The following is a 19547-nucleotide window of genomic DNA, read 5'->3' as shown; positions in this document are numbered from 1 at the left end:
GCTTTGCATGTATGACATCCTGGGTTGCATCTCCAAGCAATGTTGGTCAAAGTCAAAGGTATATATCACATATACATCTTGCATGAAGAAAATACTGAAACAAAAGAAAAAAATCAGCTGATGTAGCTCAGTGGTAGAGCGCATGCTTTGCATGTATGAGGTCCTGGGTTCAATCCCCAGCATTGCCAAGCAATATGTAACTTTCCATTTCTTTCTTTGCTTGTTACCTCGGAACCGCATATGTATGCAGTCCAGTGTTAACCTTTATCACCTAAATTGTTTTTATTTAAAGGCACATGTAGGTAAATAGCAGAACACACTTATCACCATAAGTGGATGTAGCTTAGTTCATGTAAAAGTCACTCAATTACATCACCCACTGTGCTTCAAGGGATAAAGTTTTCCCTGCAGAGCTCTTTTAGAATGATTTTTTCACCAGATTAAGAACACCGTCCTTCGGATGAGACATTAAACAGAGGTCCTGACTCTGTGGTTAAAAATCCCAAGTCATTACTTGTAAAGATTAGGGGTGTAATCCCTGTGTCCCAGGCAAATTCCCTCCATTGGCCCTTGTCAATCATGGCCTCCTAATAATCCCCAGCCATTGAATTGGATCCATCGCTCTTCTCACCACCTATAGCTAGTGTGGCGAGTGCACTGGCACTGCACACTAGTGGTGGTTGAGGATATCTCCCCTGATATTATTGTGAAGTGCTTTGGGTGTATAGTAGTACAAATGAAAGGCCAATTAATTTCCTCAGTGTTAATGATTTTCACACAGAAGTCTCCTGTTAAACAAATTGTAGCCAACTAATGCTTCAAAAGCTTACATTGGCAGAATGAGGCACTTTTTCAAAGTCACAAGCAGTTGAATCAGACATGCAGCAAAAATGACAAGTCAGGTACAAACAAGGATTGATTTGTCAGTTTTATTGAGAACCTCTCTTTTGCCCTTGAACCATTACAGGACCAAGTGAGGCCTTGCCTTCCCATTGAATGCCTAGAGAGAAGAAAAGCAAAGTTAGAGCACTTGAATCAAAAGCAACCTTAGAAAGAGCAAAACGCTACCAACCTCCATAAGGAGAAGCAGCAAATTCACCATCAGGACCACATGTTGAGTCACAACAACCACAAACTTGGTCGTTTCCATCTGCAGCAAGCCACCTGCAACAAAACAAAGACATGGAGCCTTCAACATGAGAAAAGTCATCTTAAACACCCCCCAAAAAAGACAACTCTTACCCATTGGCAAAGGAACAGGATTTGCGCTGAGCGTCACTGGGTGCAGAAGCAATAGTTGCCTTCAGAATACATGTTATGTAGATCTGCAAGGGATTACAGACAAGTCACAAAACCAAAGCAGATGGGAGGAGACGTCAAATTAACTCATGATATTAATAGTACATACAGAAGGACTGTTGCCCTCCTGGAACATGAACGCCTCCAGCTGGAACTGGATCTTGTCAACCTGGGACCGAGGCATGAAGCGGGAACTGGAAGCTGTAGTTTTGGCATCCACAAAGCACCTGACAACAAAACAATCACAAAGAGCAAATCATGAATGTCAACTGTAGAGCATCAAGCAACTACACCTTACCCATGACTGTGACAAAAAGCAACTTAAACAGTCCTACCACGTCAAGGGCCATGACCTTACCCGTGATTCTCAATGAAGGAATATTTCGGAAGGGAGTTCACATCAGGTTCTTGAGTGGCCACACAGCGGTCCACAAACACACGCAGAGGCACATGATTGTACTGCTTCACAGATGCCTCGATGTTAATAACACCACCCAGGAAATAGGAGTATGAAGGCCTCTGATAGGACCAATCATCTACATAAAAAAAAATAATAAAAAATAAAAATAAAAAAAATTTAGGCACAGCCACAATAGCAAGAGTAAAGGTTAAATTTTATTGAAAGATCCTGTACCAACCCATCATGATCTTCAGGGAGAACAGCAAGACTTCTCCACCAGCCTCTGTTGAGGCATAAGGGACCCATGTTGGCCTCAAGGCATCACTGCTTACATTTTGGAGCCTGCGGTTCATGAAAGTACTCATTAATTTTCTCCCAGTTGCACGAGAAAGTGCAGAAAGTAACAGATCCCCTACCTTTGATAATGGCATTGAACACCAACAACTGCACCATCGGCCCGGGTAATCGGAGTGCCTGCAAGCACCTCAGGGGTGTAGGTAAGAGAGAAGGTGTAGACAAGCTCATCCTCATTCATCTGTAAAAAGATTGTGGTTACCAAGAGGGTCATCCCACAGACTTTACATACACCAAGACCGTGCACTCATATGTCTATGAATAAGAGGGTGCACTGTGCAATATGGTGGAATTTCTAAAGAGAAAAATCACCAATTAGTAAATTCACATCACCACAGCTGCCTTCAGAAGCTCCTGTGTTGCCAGATATAGTCAATGGTTTGGTGACATACACTTAGGATTGAACATGCATTCTTTGCTGTTCCTGGGTAAAAACTGCTTTAACACCATTAAGTGTACAAGATTTCTCGTTCGGTTTCTTAACCCATTAAGATCTCAGTTCTTACCATCAGCACGCTGTTGCAGTCCTGTAATTCATACTCAAAGATGAGCACTCCTGACCCAGGATCCTGACCAACAACAGGACATCCACCTAAAGACAGACCAGTTGGCTGGATCAACTGACCATTGCTAAAAAAGTCCTGCTGGACCTCAACGAGAACCCGGTTCTCGCCACATTGAACTGCTACGCTGCTGGGAGTCACAGGTTGCCTCAACTGAAAGTCCACCGCCAACTCGCTCTGCACCTCAGGAACGATGGGATACCTCCAATCCAAAGGCTTCACTGGACCCTGCAACAGCTGCTTCTCCTGAAGGTCAAAAGGCTCCTGTGCAAGGCTTTTGGAACCGGGACTCAAAGGACTCTGAAACTGAGAAGCCACTTGCAAAGGGTTCCAGAGCCCTAGAGGAGAAAGGGCAGGACTTCTGGAAGCTGGATCTGATTTTGGCCCCATGCTTCTTGGACTATGACTGTACCTCAAACTTCCCAAGACATCAGGCAGATCAAATACAACAATCGCAACCACCACTAAAACAACTTTCAGGAACCCCATCCTAACAAACTTTGACACAAACACCTCAACACACACCAGTGCTTGGCTTTGCCATTTTGTACAGCTTTGAGTTAAGGTGGCCCCACCCCTTTTACCTTAATTGATCATTCTTGATTCTCCTCTGGACCTGTAGAGTGTATGCATCTTGGGGAAGCACCACTCTGCACATTTTTTATGCGCCTGTCCAAATAGCCACACTTGCCGTATTTGTATTTGACCACTTGTCCACTTACATGACCTACAGTATTTCCGGTCTTTAAACCCCAGCATCTCCAAGCAATGTTGGACTTTTTTTATCTTGCATAAAGAAAATAATATTTAAACAAGAAAAAAAACAACAGCTAAATCAGGGGATGTAGCTCAGTGGTAGAGCGCATGCTTTGCATGTATGAGTTCCTGGGTTCAATCCCCAGCATCTCCAAGCAATGTGGAACTTTCCATTACTTTCTTTGCTTCTTTCATAAACCTAGGAAACCGCATATATATGCCTTCCAGTGTTGACCTTTATCCCCTATAAATTATTTAAAGGCAAATGTAAGTAACAGAACACACTTATCACCATGAGGGGATGTAGCTCAGTGGTAGAGCGCATGCTTTGCATGTATGAGGTCCTGGGTTCAATCCCCAGCATCTCCAAGCAATGTTGGTCTTTTAAGTCAAAAGCATATATCACATATACATCGTGCATAAAGAAAATAATATTTAAACAAGAAAAAAACAATAGCTAAATCAGGGGATGTAGCTCAGTGGAAGACTGTATGCTTTGCATATATGAACTCCTGGGTTTAATCCCCAACATCTCCAAACAATGTTGGTCTTTTAAGTCAAAAGCAGACCAGAACACACTTATCACCATGAGGGGATGTAGCTTAGTTCATGTAAAAGACACTCAATTACACCACCCACTGTGCTTCATGGGATAAGGTTTTCCCTGCAGAGCTCTTTTGGAATGATTTTTTCACCAGATTAAGAACACCGTCCTTCGGATGAGACATTAAACCGAGGTCCTGACTCTGTGGTTAAAAGTCCCAAGGCATTTCTCGTAAAGATTAGGGGTGTAACCCCGGTGTCCCAGACAAATTCCCTTCATTGGCCCTTGCCAATCATGGCCTCCTAATAATCCCCATCCACTGAATTGGATCCATCACTCTCTTCTCACCACCTATAGCTGGTGTGGTGAGTGCACTGGCACCATTGTACTGTGGCTGTGCCATCCAAGTGGATGCTGCACACGTGGTGGTTGAGGAGATCTCCCCTGTTATTATTTTGAAGTGCTTTGGGTGTATAGTAGTACAAATGAAAGGCCAATTAATTTCCTCAGTGTTAATGATTTTCACCCGGAAGTCTTCTGTTAAACAAATTGTAATGAACTAATGCTTCAAAAGCATAAACACGGGCTTTCACTAGCAGTCTTTTTTTTTTTTTTTTTTTTAAAGTTCATTTTAAATTCCCTATGGAGAAATTTAAGTTATTCACTTCTGGAACCCTTTGGTTGCATGCTAAATGGGATATCAGTTTCATCACATTGGCAGAATGAGGCACTTTTTCAAAGTCAAAAGCAGTTGTATCAGACATGCAGCAAAATGACAAGTCAGGTACAACCAAGGATTGATTTGTCAGTTTTATTGAGAACCTCTCTTTTGGCCTTGAACCATTACAGGACCAAGTGAGGCCTTGCCTTCCCATTGAATGCCTAGAGAGAAGAAAAGCAAAGTTAGAGCACTTGAATCAAAAGCAACCTTAGAAAGAGCAAAACGCTACCAACCTCCATAAGGAGAAGCAGCAAATTCACCATCAGGACCACATGTTGAGTCACAGCAACCACAAACTTGGTCGTTTCCATCAGCAGCAAACCACCTGCAACAAAATAAAGCCATGGAGCCTTCAACATGAGAAGTCATCTTAAACACCACCCAAAAAAAAGATAACTCTTACCCATTGGCAAAGGAACAGGATTTGCGCTGAGCATCACTGGGTGCAGAAGCAATAGTTGCCTTTAGAATACATGTTATGTAGATCTGCAAGGGATGACAGACAAGTCACAAAACCAAAGCAGATGGAGGAGAAGTCAAATGAACTCATGATATTCGTAGTACATACAGAAGGACTGTTGCCCTCCTGGAACATGAACGCCTCCAGCTGGAACTGGATCTTGTCAACCTGGGACCGAGGCATGAAGCGGGAGCTGGAAGCTGTAGTTTTGGCATCCACAAAGCACCTGACAACAAAACAATCACAAAGAGCAAATCATGAATGTCAACTGTAGCGCATCAAGCAACTAGACTGTGAAGGAACCCATGACTGTGACGGTTACAAAAAGCAACTTAAACAGTCCTACCACGTCAAGGGCCATGACCTTACCCGTGATTCTCAATGAAGGAATATTTCGGAAGGGAGTTCACATCAGGTGCTTGAGTGGCCACACAGCGGTCCACAAACACACGTAGAGGCACATGATTGTACTGCTTCACAGATGCCTCTGTTAATAACACCACCCAGGAAATAGGAGTATGAAGGCCTCTGATAGGACCAATCATCTACACAAAAAAAAATCATTTTAGGCACAGCCACAATAGCAAGAGTAAAGGTTAAATTTTATTGAAAGAACCTGTACCAACCCATCATGATCTTCAGGGAGAACAGCAAGACTTCTCCACCAGCCTCTGTTGAGGCATAAGGGACCCATGTTGGCCTCAAGGCATCACTGCTTACATTTTGGAGCCTGCGGTTCATGAAAGTACTCATTAAAAATTGTCTCCCAGTTGCACGAGAAAGTGCAGAAAGTAACAGATCCCCTACCTTTGATAATGGCATTGAACACCAACAATTGCACCATCGGCCCGGGTAATCGGAGTACCTGCAAGCACCTCAGGGGTGTAGGTAAGAGAGAAGGTGTAGACAAGCTCATCCTCATTCATCTGTAAAAAGATTGTGGTTACCAAGAGGGTCATCCCACAGACTATACATACACCAAGACCGAGCACTCATATTGCTATGAATAAGAGGGTGCACTGTGCAATATGGTGGAATTTAAGAAAAAAAAAACAAAAAAAACACCAATTAGTAAATTCACATCACCACAGCTGCCTTCAGAAGCTCCTGTGTTGCCAGAGATAGTCAATGGTTTGGAGACATGCACTTAGGATTGAACATGCATTCTTTGCTAGTTCCTGGGTAAAAACTAGCTTTAACACCATTAAGTGTACAAGATTTATTGTTCTTGTTTCTTTAGCTCCTTTCATACCCTTTTATTGGAGAGTTAACATCAGATGTTGGTTTGAAGGGTTATTTAAAAGGCAAATAGCTAGAAAATTCAGGATTTACCCATTCAAATAGATAGAACTTGGTCTTAGCTGGCATTGTAAAACCAAGTGAACTGACTTTCTTTGAAAGGTCCTCTGCCACAACAAATAACCAGTTAAGATTTATTAATTCTTACCATCAGAACACTGTTGCAGTCCTGTAATTCATACTCAAAGATGAGCACTCTTGCCCCAGGATCCTGACCAACAACAGGACATCCACCTAAAGACAGACCAGTTGGCTGGATCAACTGACCATTGCTGAAAAAGTCCTGCTGGACCTCTACGAGAACTCGGTTCTCGCCACATTGAACCGCTACGCTACTGGGAGTCACGGGTTGCCTCAACTTGAAGTCCACCGCCAACTCGCTCTGCACCTCGGGAATGATGGGATACCTCCAATCCAAAGGCTTCACTGGACCCTGCAACAGCTGCTTCTCCTGAAGGCCAAAAGGCTCCTGTGCAAAGCTTTTGGAGTCAGAACCCAAAGGACTCTGAAACTGAGAATCCACTTGCAAAGGGTTCCAGAGCCCTAGAGGAGAAAGGGCAGGACTTCTAGAAGCTGAATCTGATTTTGGCCCCATGCTTCTTAGACTATGACTGTACCTCAAACTTCCTAAGACATCAGGCAGATCAAATGCAACAACCACCACTAAGACCACTTTCAGGAACCCCATCCTAACAAACTTTGACACAAACACCACAACACACACCAGCGCTTGGCTTTGCCATTTTGTACACCTTTGAGTTAATGTGGCCCCACCCCTTTTACCTTAATTGATCATTCTTGATTCTCCTCTGGACCTGTAGAGTGTATGCATCTTAGGGAAGCACCACTCTGCACATTTTTTATGCGCCTGTCCAAATAGCCACACTTGCCGTATTTGTACTTGACCACTTGTCCACTTACATGACCTACAGTATTTCCGGTCTTTGATCCCCAGCTTCTCCAAGCAATTTTGGACTTTTAAGTCAAAGGCATATCTCACATATACATCTTGCATAAAGAAAATAATATTTAAACAAGAAAAAAAACAGCAGCTAAATCAGGGGATGTAGCTCAGTGGTAGAGCTGTGTAGAGCATGCTGTGCTTTATGAGTTCCTGGGTTCAAGCCCCAGAATCTCCAAGCAATGTGGAACTTTCCATTACTTTCTTTGCTTGTTTCTTAAACCTCGGAACCGCATATGTATGCATTCCAGTGTTGACCTTTATCACCTATAAATTTTGATTTAAAGGCACATGTAGGTAAATAACAGAACACATTTATCACCATGAGTGGATGTAGCTGAGTGGTAGAGCGCATGCTTCACATGTATGAGGTCCTAGGTTCAATCCCCAGCCAAGCAATGTTTGTCTTTTAAGTCAAAGGCTTATATCCCATATGCATCGTGCATAAAGAAAATAATATTTAAACAAGAGAAAAACATCAGCTGAATCAGGGCCGGTGTGTTTTGCTGGATTTTCTTCACATAGTAGCACAATAGACTTAAATTACTCCATCATTTATGGTCATATAGAAAAAAGAAATATGAACAAAAGAATGTGAGATGTCTACTTTTGTATTGTGTCCTCTTAGAATCAAAACAAAACATTGTGCTTATGTAAAATAAAGAAAATAAACAGGGGTGTGCTTTCTGCCTCTCCGTCTCGGTGAACCTTTTTTTTCTTGAGCACGTCTATAAACTGAAACAAAAACCCAGCGAATACTTGTCACACATTTATGAGCAATATATCTTTATAAACATTTAAGTGTGTACTTTTAAATGATATGATTCCAAACGAAAACAAATATTCTCTGTTTAAGTAATTTGTATAAAACCAACAAGATGTCAAGCCCCTCCAGAAAAGGCCTGGGGTTCGAGACAGCACACTCAGCTGATGTCTTCCAAGCTGAAGGCAGTTTTGATGACTGTTATTCAGATGAGTAAGGCTTCGGCGAAGAGGTACTGACGCGATCGTTCAGCACCATCCAAGGTGCCTGGGGCTGAGACTCAATGTCAAGTGCGGGACTCAGTTACAATCTGGGCACAGTTGTCTCCTGTCTGATGTAGCGGTCATAGAAGGCCGCTACATCAGGGGTTTTTGAAATGACCATCATCTTTCATGGCACATCAATTGCCTGAAGATGTTAATATTACCACCAATGTGAATATGTAAATACATTTAATTATTCTCAGTAAAGCTTTACTTCTTACCCTTCAAGCTTTGTTGGTGGTCTGTTTGAGTCTCCTTCTGTCTAGTAAGACAGTGTTGTTCTAGTTGGTTCGGTTCTATTTTATGTTTATGTCCCTTCAATACTCCTAGACCAATAGGGACATAACAGACGGCCACAGATGCCTTTCACACGCCTTTACTATGGGGAGGCACCAATTAATTTTCTCCATTTTCTTCATGGAGCTAGGAGGATGAGGCCTGTCGTCCAAGCCTGGGTCCCCACGTGAGAGCTGGCAGTGGTTCTTGAAGGGTTTTCCTCGGCACCCTTCGAACCCATTGACGAGGTGTCAGAAAAAATTGTATCCCTGAAAGTAGACTTCCTGCTAGCCATTACGTCCCTCAAAAGAGTTGGGGACCTGCAGGCGCCATCTGTCACTCCCTCTTGCCTCGAGTCCCCTCCTGGCAGAGTGAGAGCCATTGTCAACCCTAGACTTGGCTATGTGCCCAAGGTGCCATCGAGTGTGGCGCAGTCTGTCATCTTGCAGGCTTTTCATCCTCCATCACATGTGTCAGCTGATCAAGAGAAGGTACATTTACTATGCCCTGTTCGAGCCTTGGAGGCCTATGTGCAGCCCTAGGTCCTCGGGCTAGATGAAGTCGGACCAGTTGCTTGTGTATTTTGGGTCACTAAAGAAGGGTTCCCCTGCCTCTAAACAGACTATTAGCAGGTGGATTGTAGAGGCTATTTCTTCAGCGTATGAGGCGCGCGGTTTACCTCTGCCTCTCCTGATAAGAGCCCACTCGATTAGAAGAGTGGCATCAGGGGTCTCCCTTCAAGAGGTCTGTGATGCTGCCGGCTGGGCCTGCCCACACACCTTCATAAGATATATAGCCTGGATCTGCCCTCTACACCGGGTTCACAAGTTGAGTTGTGCCAGATTTGCTTCACACAAGGACAGACACTAGTCAGTGTGGTGCAGTGGGCATTTCGTTCCCCAAAGTGTCGTCTTTCGACACAGCGCGAGTTCCCTCGAAAGGGAACGTCTTGGGTTACGACTGTATCTGGGAACGAGACGCTTCATCCCTTTGCCACACTTCCTGCATGCCTGAGAACGACCTACTTCGACCTATCAGAAGATGATGCTGTCACATCTCTTTATAGCTTCCGCTACGCCCTCACGTGCGACGTCACAGGTTGCGTCATGATGCAACACCAATCGAGATTGGACTAGTTCCATAGAGGCTTCAGACGCAATCACGCTGAAGGCGTTCCCCAAAGTGTCGTCTTTCGACGCAGCGTCTCGTTCCCTTCTCGGCTTGTGAGTCGTAACCCGAGACATTTATCCAGTCATTCTCTGAGTGTTCGATACAAAGTCTTGTATGGGACACAACTGAGCTCTCCTTTGAGTCGCTGTTTTATGATCTTCTTGACCCTGTTTTCTGGATTTGCCCTGTTTACCTGAGTTTCTGGGGTCTGTTTGGATTGTTTGCCTGTGTTTTGACCTCTTTCCTGTTTTTGTAATACAATTTTGGATTACCGTTAATAAACTGCAGCGTTTGGATCCTCAGCCTTTGCTTCTCTGAGCAGTTTGTAAAAGAAACAGAGAGCGAATTCCCAGAAAATGATGCCCCATTGTTGTTCTCTGTATGCTCTGCATGCAAATTTAAGATAATTGATGAAAAGAAAACAGGAATGCATAATCAGACTAATTTGCAGCACTCACTTCATTTCTTATTTAGCACTGAGCACTTGTGGCTCTAAAGAATGAACCGCTGATGGATGGAGAAGGAAGTGTGTGATTCAGAGTCAGCTGGAGTTTCTCAAGACACAATTCATATTTAAGACAAATCTAAGCTAATCAAAGAAAAAATAAGGCAATCAGAGTGAAGACTTTTAAGACCACCAAGATTATAACAATTGTCCTAATAAAACTAAAACAATTTTACTGCATGTACTGAATGGAATTGTGGATTATCTGTAAGATAAAACAGGAACACAGCCAATGTTTCATCTATAAAAACTAAAAAAGACAAAAAAGAAAGTAAACATCTCAAATAGTCCAGGAACGAAGCATGATAAAGTTAGGATTTGTTTAATCTCTAACCATGTATAAATGTAAGTATAAATAAAAATAATAAAAGTGATGCTTGCTTAAGTAATAAACTTCAATAATTGTAAATATTAAAACCACTGCCCAGATTTATGCATCCTTAACTATTTAAATAGTTTAACCAATGTAAAAGTTTTTTTTTTATTATTCTGTAAAGAAAATGACAGATTTTCACTGTATTCTCAGACCTTTGAACCCACTATACATCAGTTGATCACGCTGTAAATGCTTCATCACAAGCTCTCTTGCTATAATAAAATATGTTTAATGATCATCTGCTGTATTTGTAATGCAGAAAGCGAGATGAATTTAGAGCCTTTCACATATGCTGTGAATGCATTATTGTGTGCTCTCTCCTTCAGCACAGTCACTGAAGGGCGACGCTGGCCATCATAACTGAGACAGCATGACTGAGCGACTCAAAGGCGATGTGTCCTTCCAGCTCCATCTGTGTTGTACACGGATGAAAGAATACCACACATTAGGGCTGCTCTTTTAAAACACTCCTTTAAAAGTAGGTGAAATGTGAGGCTCAATCCATCAGGATCAAAATGGCATCTGAGAATATGCTCCGATAAAATAATCTCATTTTGCAACAGACAGATGAAAAAAAAAAAACTAAACCGCAATATCCTGTTAGGTGGGTGATACGATGCTTGCTAAAAATGATAGCGCCTTAAAATAAAAGGCTGCATCCACGATTCACATGTTGCAAAACCACTTCACAAGAAGTAAATCATGTTCACACTAATGCATTCACGAAGGAAGTGTCACGTTCTTGTTTTCTTTTGGTTTTAATTTTTGCTCTCTGTCTGTTACTCGTTGCTGTGCGTCTGTGATTGAGTTATTGTGAACACCTGGTCTGGACGGGCTGTGGGGTATAAGTGCCTGTTCACTAACCAGTGGGGGGTTGTTCTCTTCTCTCTTCTTGAGTCTCGCAGGAATGGGCTCGTGCCGGTGCCCTTGGATTCGAACCCCTCGACCATCACCAGTTCCTCGTTATGCTTCGGATACTTTGTGGCCATGGTTGGACTAGTCGGCGTTTGAATGTCTTCCGTTATTCTTCATTTCATTATGTTTTACCCCAGAACCTTGTAATAAATATATACAGGTGAAGAATATCGTGCAAAAGTTCATTTATTTCAGTAATTCAGACTATAGACTCATTACATGCAAAGTGAGATATTTCAAGCCTTTATTTGTTATAATTGTGATGATTATGACTTACAGCTTATGAAAACCTTTTCACAATATTCTAATTTTGAATTTGGGGTTTATCAGTGTAGACAGCGTCAGTCATTATAATGGCTTCGGTCTTCTTTTGACACTCACATCCAGTGTAGGGAAACGCCATCCGTTAAGCGACTGAACGCCAGTGGGCGGAGCCTATGATGTGATGATGTAAAATGATTCGCTGATGTCTTGCTCTGGAGGCGGGCATATGCAAATGAATTTGCCCGTGTGACGTCACAGTTCCTGAAATATCAAAACAAGCCGTTTTTAATTATGATTTAAGCTATGAAACTTGCAGGATGTTTTAATGGTACAAAGACCTCTTATATGTCAAAAGATCAAGAACAATTTGATTTCTCATGTCATGAGCCTTTTTGACACTGAATAATAAACAGCACATGCTGACTGATTTGATCATTTGCTATTACAGTTTTTTACAATCATTTTGTTACTATTTTCAGAACCTTGATGCCATTTTTCACAACTCTAGACACAAAACTCACAACCAATGATCAAAATGCACATTTTTCAAAACTCTAACCCTTTTCTCAATTGCTTGGATACAATACACATAAAACTTAGATCATTTGTTCATTCAACAAAGATCACCTGTTCAATATGACACAACTTAACATCACAGTACTACTATTTCAAAAGGCAATTCACACATTACATTTCAAATGAGTGTCTATTCATTTCCTTACAATGATCTAACTATCAATTGATACAACTGCTCAAAATGACAAGTAACTGTTGCATTACTCTTAATGCATAGTTGTATGGAAACAGACACACAATCTTCCATGTTTACAGTAAATCATGACAGTTTCAAGATAACGAGATTCATTGTCACCAATTAGCGTGGAGCATGAACCAATTAGACAATATCCATGGATAGCCTACAGTAATATTTATAATATTTTTGCTTTGATTCCAATAAACCTGTGTTGTGATTGCACTGTAGTGTTTTGCATCAATATTACACACTTTGTTCAGTGATTCCACTATGTGTGTATTCTCTCTACTACTGCAGTGCTTTTACAGAGATGTATTTACTGTACATGTAGACCATAATGAAACCTGGATCACCTATTTTGTTCTACAATATTTAATGATTGTACGAACAATGACACAGTGAAACTATCGGTTGCTTGTGTGTGGGTGATCTATAGTTATGTTTCAATGGTATTTCACAGTAAATTTGTTTTTTGAACCAATGATTGTGCAAGTGCAAGATTTCTTTAAAGATGTGAATGCACAATGCAATGTTTTGAACATTAGACAGCCTGTGTTACAAGTGATAACCGTTTTGAGTTTTGTGTCTAGAGTTTTGAAAAATGACATCAAGGTTCTGAAAATAGTAGCAAAGTGATTGTAAAAAACTGTAGTGGTGTAACGAGACCCTCACGTCACGATTCGACACACATCACGATACTGAACTCACGATACGATATTATTGCGATACTCCAAGATATATGATAAAAGGTTAACAAAAACATTACTGTTGATTAAAATGCTCAATTATATTACGTTGTGTGTGTAAACGAATATCTTGGACTTGGTGCTGAAACCCAAAGCACAGGACAATAGAGACACCAGAATAACAATATTCATGATTCTGAAGCTGAAAATACTGAATTATTTTAGACGAATATGCTTTCACTGTCACTGACTAGATATATTTATAATAATGTCGGCCACTTTTACTGGTAACATCAGACATCTGGCATTATCAGGACACACAGATATTCCCCCATTGCATTATTATACATTATATTCAACATCATATATAGTAGTTTAATGTAGTACTGACACTAAAACTTGATTTTTTTCTCACACAGTAATTTTCAGTTGGGTGAACTATACACAATACATATTGTTACATTTTTGTATTGCGATATATTGTGACACCCCTATTTGCTAGCATTACCCTTGTGCATTGTTCAAATTCACTACCCTTTCGTTATGTTAGTGGCTGAAAAAAGCCACTACTTTAAACTGCTGTAAAAATGTATCAGATAAATATTTTTTTCAAATTTTTTTGCATACATCTATTAATCCACCTCAGTCCTAATCAAAACTACTAATTTAAAAAAAAAAAATCTGGATTTTAACTCTTTAATTGCCAAATTCATAAATGATGTCACTGATTTGGGGGTGAAAAAAACACAAAACGATTGATTTTCAATATAAAATATGATTGTGGACTGGATTTTTTTTTACTTCTTATCACAGTCTTGCACATGTCAAAGATTAGAAACAACATTGGTTTTGAGGCATTGTTAGTTTTTGTGCAGCAACAGATTTTAACTTTTTCTCCCTCATTTACTGTTCGTGGCTGTTTTTGCCCCATTGACTTCCATTATAACCACATTTTTTGATTGCAAAGCCATGACAACATATAATCATGCATTTTTGATTGTTGGTGGTTTTCCCTGTTGGGAAGAGGTCAAATTTGTAATTTTTACTGTTAATAACCAGGTGGCACCATTAACCCTTTATAGGCCTGTGCAAAAATAAAGCTTAGTTTCTGGCTTTTACATGGAGTGTAAAGCATGGCTTTTGCATGATTATGAAGTATAATAGCATATTAAAGTGTGCGTGTGTGTGTGAGTGTCAGTGAGTGTCAGTGTGAGAGAGAGTGTGAGAACTCACCTTGATGCGTCTGAGAAAATCAAAACATGCACCTCAACTCTCAGAACTACATAGAGTAAACAAAAACAAAGTAAGTCTAAGTGGCATTTGCTGCCTTTTGATGGTGAGAAATGCAGACTAAACAAAAACAAAGCAAGTGGATTTAAACACTTGCATTCAAGCCTGCTGGTCATTTGTCAGTTGATGGTGAGAGGAGCAGCATCATGAGTAAGCGCTTGACTTGTAGTGAAGTTTTAGACATTATTATGCAGCCTGACCCCTCCAGCGAGCTGCAGGATGAGATATTGTCTTCTGCCTCTGACACCACAGACTCAGGAGAGTCAGATCCTGATTTGGATGTGGCGCCCTCATCATCCTCTCTAGATTCCACTGAAGGTGAGGAGGATTCTGTGGATCCTGGATCTGGGTGGATTGGGAAAAACGGCGAGGTGTGGTATTCCACCAACATGGAGACAACACCCTTTCTACAGCCTGCCAGAGGCGTGACTCCAGGGCCGACGCGCTATGCCATCGCAAGGGTCCAGAGTGTGGATTCTGTGTTCAATCTGTTTTTTACGGAGGAAATGATTGACCTCATTGTCAGCATGACCAACCTCCATGGACGCCGCACTATGAGAAACTGGACCGTTGTGGACTCCACAGATCTCCATGCCTATATGGGGCTACTGATTTTGGCCGGCGTGTACAAGTCCAGAGGGAAGTCCACACGTTGCCTGTGGGATGATCGCAGTGGTCGTGCGATTTTTAGAGCCACCATGTCCCTCTCAAGATTCCATGAAATAAGCAGAGCTCTCCGTTTTGACGACAAGCTGCAGAGACCAGCTCGCCGTAGAGACGACAAGCTTGCCCCGATCAGATCCCTGTGGGAAATGTGGACGCATCGCCTTCCCCTCCTATTCAACCCTGGCAAAGATGTCACAGTGGATGAGCAGCTTGTGCCATTCAAAGGGAGATGCAGCTTTCGGCAGTACATGCCAAAAAAAACAGCCAAATATGGACTCAAAATTTGGGTGACTGCTGATGTTGCCACATCCTATGCCTGGAGGTGTGACATTTACCTGGGTAAGATAGGTAATGCTGCAGAGGTGGGTCAGGGAAAGCGTGTTGCCATGGAGATGACAGAGGGACTCCAGGGCGTCACTGTCACTTGTGACAACTTTTTTACCACCTACTCACTTGCTCAGGAGCTTCTGCGGAAAAAAATAGCCTTGGTCGGGACGATCAGGAAGAATAAACCTGAGCTGCCACCCAACCTGGTGCAGGCTAAAGGACGGCCTGCCCTCTCCAGCGTTTTCGCCTTCACAAAGAACACCACGGCTGTGAGCTATGTTCCGAAACGGGGGAGGAATGTGCTCCTCATCAGCACAAGGCACCGCGAAGCAGTGGTGATGGAGGGACCAAAGAAGAAACCTGAGATTATTGCAGATTACAACCGCTGCAAGGGAGGTGTCGACAATCTAGACAAGGTATGTGCCATTACACATTTGTTACTACATGCATCCTATTCCTATTAACTTTTACTTGAATACATTTGCTTGTTAGAGATAATTTTAGGAGATACTGTTTGTGTTTTGACAATGTCTGCATGATTATTCTCATTGTCATGTGCAGCTTCAAAAATACTTATTATGAAATCTGTACTTATTATTTTCTTGTTTTATATTTTTTATTTTTGTAGGTTGTCGGCACCTACAGCTGCAGAAGGTGGACCAATCGGTGGCCACAGGCGTTATTTTTCAATATGGTGGACGTCTCGGCATATAATGCTTTTGTCATCTTCACTGCTGTGGATCCCACCTGGAACCAGGCAAAGCTCTTTCGGAGGAGGCTTTTCCTTGAAGAGCTGGGAAATTCTCTGGTCTCTGCCGCCATATTGAGGAGAGAGCGCCTCCCTCGCGCACCAGTTGCTGCTGCACTGGTGAGAGAAATTCAGTCTCCTGCAGCTGTCCCGCAAGACGTAAATCCACAGACCCCAGCAGACACCAGCAGCTCAGAAGTGAAGAGGGGGACATGCAAGTGCTGCACAGTACAAAAAAAAAGAACATTCAGCACTTGCATCCGTTGTGGTGGACACATATGCAAAGAGCACCAAGTGGTATGCTGCAAGTCCTGTTGGAATGACTGAAAATACACACACACAGAGTTTGTGGTTTGTTCAATTGTTTATTTCTTCATCCATCCTCAACTGTTGAACCATTGTTAAGTTTATTTGAAGTTGTTGTTGCATTTTGGTTCATAATAAAGTGTTCATAAATTTGATCAGATGCTGAGTGTTTTTTGTTTTTTTTTGCACAGGCCTATAAAGGGTTAATGGTGCCACCTGGTTATCAACAGTAAAAATTACAAATTTGACCTCTTCCCAACAGGGAAAACCACCAACAATCAAAAATGCATGATTATATGTTGTCATGGCTTTGCAATCAAAAAATGTGGTTATAATGGAAGTCAATGGGGCAAAAACAGCCACGAACAGTAAATGAGGGAGAAAAAGTTAAAATCTGTTGCTGCACAAAAACTAACAATGCCTCAAAACCAATGTTGTTTCTAATCTTTGACATGTCCAAGACTGTGATAAAAGGTAAAAAAAAATCCAGTCTACAATTACATTTTATATTGAAAATAAGTCATTTTGTGTTGTTTTTTTCCCAAATCAGTGACATCATTTCTGAATTTGGCAATTAAAGAGTTAAAATCCTGTTTTAAAAAAAAAAAAATAGTAGTTTTGAAAAGGACTGAGGTTGATTAATAGATTTATGCAAAAAAAAGAAGAAAAAAAAATGATCTGATACATTTTTACAGCAGTTTAAAGTAGTGGCTTTTTTCAGCCACTAACATAACGAAAGGGTAGTGAATTTGCCCACAGTGTACTGTTGAGTTTTTGAAAAATTTCAAAGCATTTTCCCAAAATATGTGTTAAAATAAGATTTGTCACCAAAAATCATTCCATTTGCTGAAACACAGAAAAAGTTATGGACAAATTAAGACTCAAAAATACCCCATAGTGGCTGAAAAAAGCCACAACAGCACATAAGGGTTAAGATGCTTGGGTTAATAATGAGAGAAATCATTTGCACAGTCAGACATCTGACCTGTGGTTTGGGTCAAAGCGAACGAAGTGCTGAAGCTCACCAGAGCCGTGTGTGTGTGTGTGTGTGTGTGTGTGTGTGTGTGTGTGCGTGTGTGTTTGTGTGGGTGATGTTCTTTTCCACCTTCAAATTACATTAGCAGAAACGGTAATGATCCCTCCCTGTACTCATCCTATCACAGAGGACACACACCTGACCCAGCACGAGAACACACTCCATTAGAAAAGCAAACAGGGGTTTTTACACACAACCTTAAGTAGGTTTCCACTTTTCCCCAGCGCGGTACACAGACACCGGTGTTTGCTCAGCCGGCACTGATAAGCCTGTGCAGGAAACAATGGACAAGAAGAACCGAGCAATGGAAAGTGTGTTAAATTCGCACATTTGCAACATGGATGATTCTCACGTCACTGTGAATAACATGATCAAACCTGCAGTGGAGCTCTGCTGGGGTTAAAGGTCAGAGGTCACGCCTGCAGGTGTGTGTGAAGCAGCAACAGTGACACTGAGGCCTTCTGACAGCAGAGCTCTTAGCAGAGAGGTGTGAGGCGTAAACCGAGCTCGTCGGATTAAAACCTCTCCGTCTGTCCCTGTACGACCTCTTTCATGTGCTAGTGCAGATTTGGCAACTGTAGCTGGACATCCGGAAGTACAGTTGCAAGGTATGCATACTATATATTGAAGAAACACGTACTGTATAGTGGGAAATATGGTTTCCAAGAATGCAGTGTGCTCTTATTAACCTAACATTTACAGTGTATGAATGAACGGGAGGTTCGTACAGTTCAAAGTGAAGTTGCTCTAGTCTTTCTTCTCTATTGTGTCGTATATCGAGTGAAACGCTTCTGGAACAAGAACAGATGTGGGCGGGGCTTGATTGTGTCTGCGGGGAGTTGATTGGATGGTTGTGGTTTGCTATTGGCTGATCTCATGTGAGTGACAGGTTATAGCCCCGCCCACATCATCAGAGAAGAGAAGAGATGCTGCAAGAGGAACTTATTCGGATTCAAGATTACCAGGAACATTAATTTAAACAAATGACTCATTATTATTTGGTCTGACTATACCACAAGTTAAGACATCACTACACAAAATTGGATTAAAACTGCAATAGAAATATTTTGATTTCTAAGGCTACGTCTACATTAATCTGGATAGATTCTCTGTCCACATATAGAGGGGTTTCATGACGCGTCATCAATCCGGAAGTCGGCCATTTTGGAGGAACAGAACATAAATAATGCAACTGAATGGACTCGCAAATTTGGCTGATTATTGCTGCTGAAAAATGGTCGAGTTTTTGTCTGTACCAATCGGTCACATCGGGAAAAAACATGTCGAGTGCTATAGACTGTCAAAAGTTAAAGAGAAGAGTGCAAAAAACTGATGAAAGAAGGCGTTTGTGGTTGAGAGAGGTACAGCATCAGACATGTGTCAATGAAGCGTTGACTATGGCTAAAATGTCGACGTAGTTAACTATGGCTCATTCACACTGTCAGTCCAAATCCGATTATCTTTGTATCAAATTGGAATCTGATCTAAAATGATGTCCACACTGTGTATCGCAACTGTTCAGATCCGACGTGTGTGTCCATGCATGTTAGTTGGTAATTTGGCAATAAGGGTTGCATTTGCAATATAATGTTAGATGTTGTCTTATTTAAATGTTACAACATGGAAATGTGTAGCCGCCGCGCTGGACTACTGCGGCAGAACTGTAGGAGGCTGGTATGTACTGCTTTTTTCCCACGCTCGTCTGCGCCGGTTTCAGAAATAATACTTTTCTGCTCGTCCGGCACTTTGCAACAACACAGCATTGTTTCGGCAGTGACTTTCAGCATGTTTCTTATAAATGACGTTTGCATTTTAAGACATACCACGCGAAATCCGAGCGTTCAG

General features: G+C 41.7%; 2 protein-coding genes, 2 non-coding genes and 1 pseudogene across 4 annotated transcripts; 3 read left to right on the top strand and 2 right to left on the bottom strand.

The window, feature by feature from the left end:
- Positions 1–915: 915 nt before the first annotated feature.
- LOC130103819 (zona pellucida sperm-binding protein 3-like) lies at positions 916–3377 on the bottom strand. The gene is made up of 8 exons (XM_056270148.1): positions 2538–3377; positions 2116–2299; positions 1938–2041; positions 1658–1835; positions 1409–1526; positions 1243–1325; positions 1073–1164; positions 916–1000 (listed from the first exon to the last, which is right to left on the bottom strand). The coding sequence occupies exons 1-8, from the start codon at positions 3103–3105 to the stop codon at positions 930–932; spliced, it is 1398 nt and encodes a 465-aa protein (XP_056126123.1). The 5' UTR covers positions 3106–3377; the 3' UTR covers positions 916–929.
- Positions 3378–3454: 77 nt separating this feature from the next.
- On the top strand, positions 3455–3526 carry trnaa-ugc (transfer RNA alanine (anticodon UGC)). Its single transcript has one exon. It is a non-coding gene; the product is annotated as a tRNA-Ala (tRNA).
- Positions 3527–3669: 143 nt separating this feature from the next.
- Positions 3670–3741, top strand: trnaa-ugc (transfer RNA alanine (anticodon UGC)). Its single transcript has one exon. It is a non-coding gene; the product is annotated as a tRNA-Ala (tRNA).
- Positions 3742–4701: 960 nt separating this feature from the next.
- LOC130103848 (zona pellucida sperm-binding protein 3-like) lies at positions 4702–7124 on the bottom strand (annotated as a pseudogene).
- Positions 7125–14765: 7641 nt separating this feature from the next.
- On the top strand, positions 14766–16132 carry LOC130103818 (piggyBac transposable element-derived protein 4-like). Its single transcript, XM_056270147.1, has one exon. The coding sequence runs from the start codon at positions 14766–14768 to the stop codon at positions 16074–16076; it is 1311 nt and encodes a 436-aa protein (XP_056126122.1). The 3' UTR covers positions 16077–16132.
- Positions 16133–19547: the final 3415 nt, after the last annotated feature.

This window comes from Rhinichthys klamathensis, unplaced genomic scaffold (assembly GCF_029890125.1).
Source record: "Rhinichthys klamathensis goyatoka isolate OS25496 unplaced genomic scaffold, OSU_Roscu_1.1 h1tg000298l_1, whole genome shotgun sequence".
Classification (NCBI taxonomy): Eukaryota; Metazoa; Chordata; class Actinopteri; order Cypriniformes; family Leuciscidae; genus Rhinichthys; species Rhinichthys klamathensis.
Note: the sequence above shows the minus strand (reverse complement) of the source record. Positions and strands in the feature narration are given on the sequence as shown.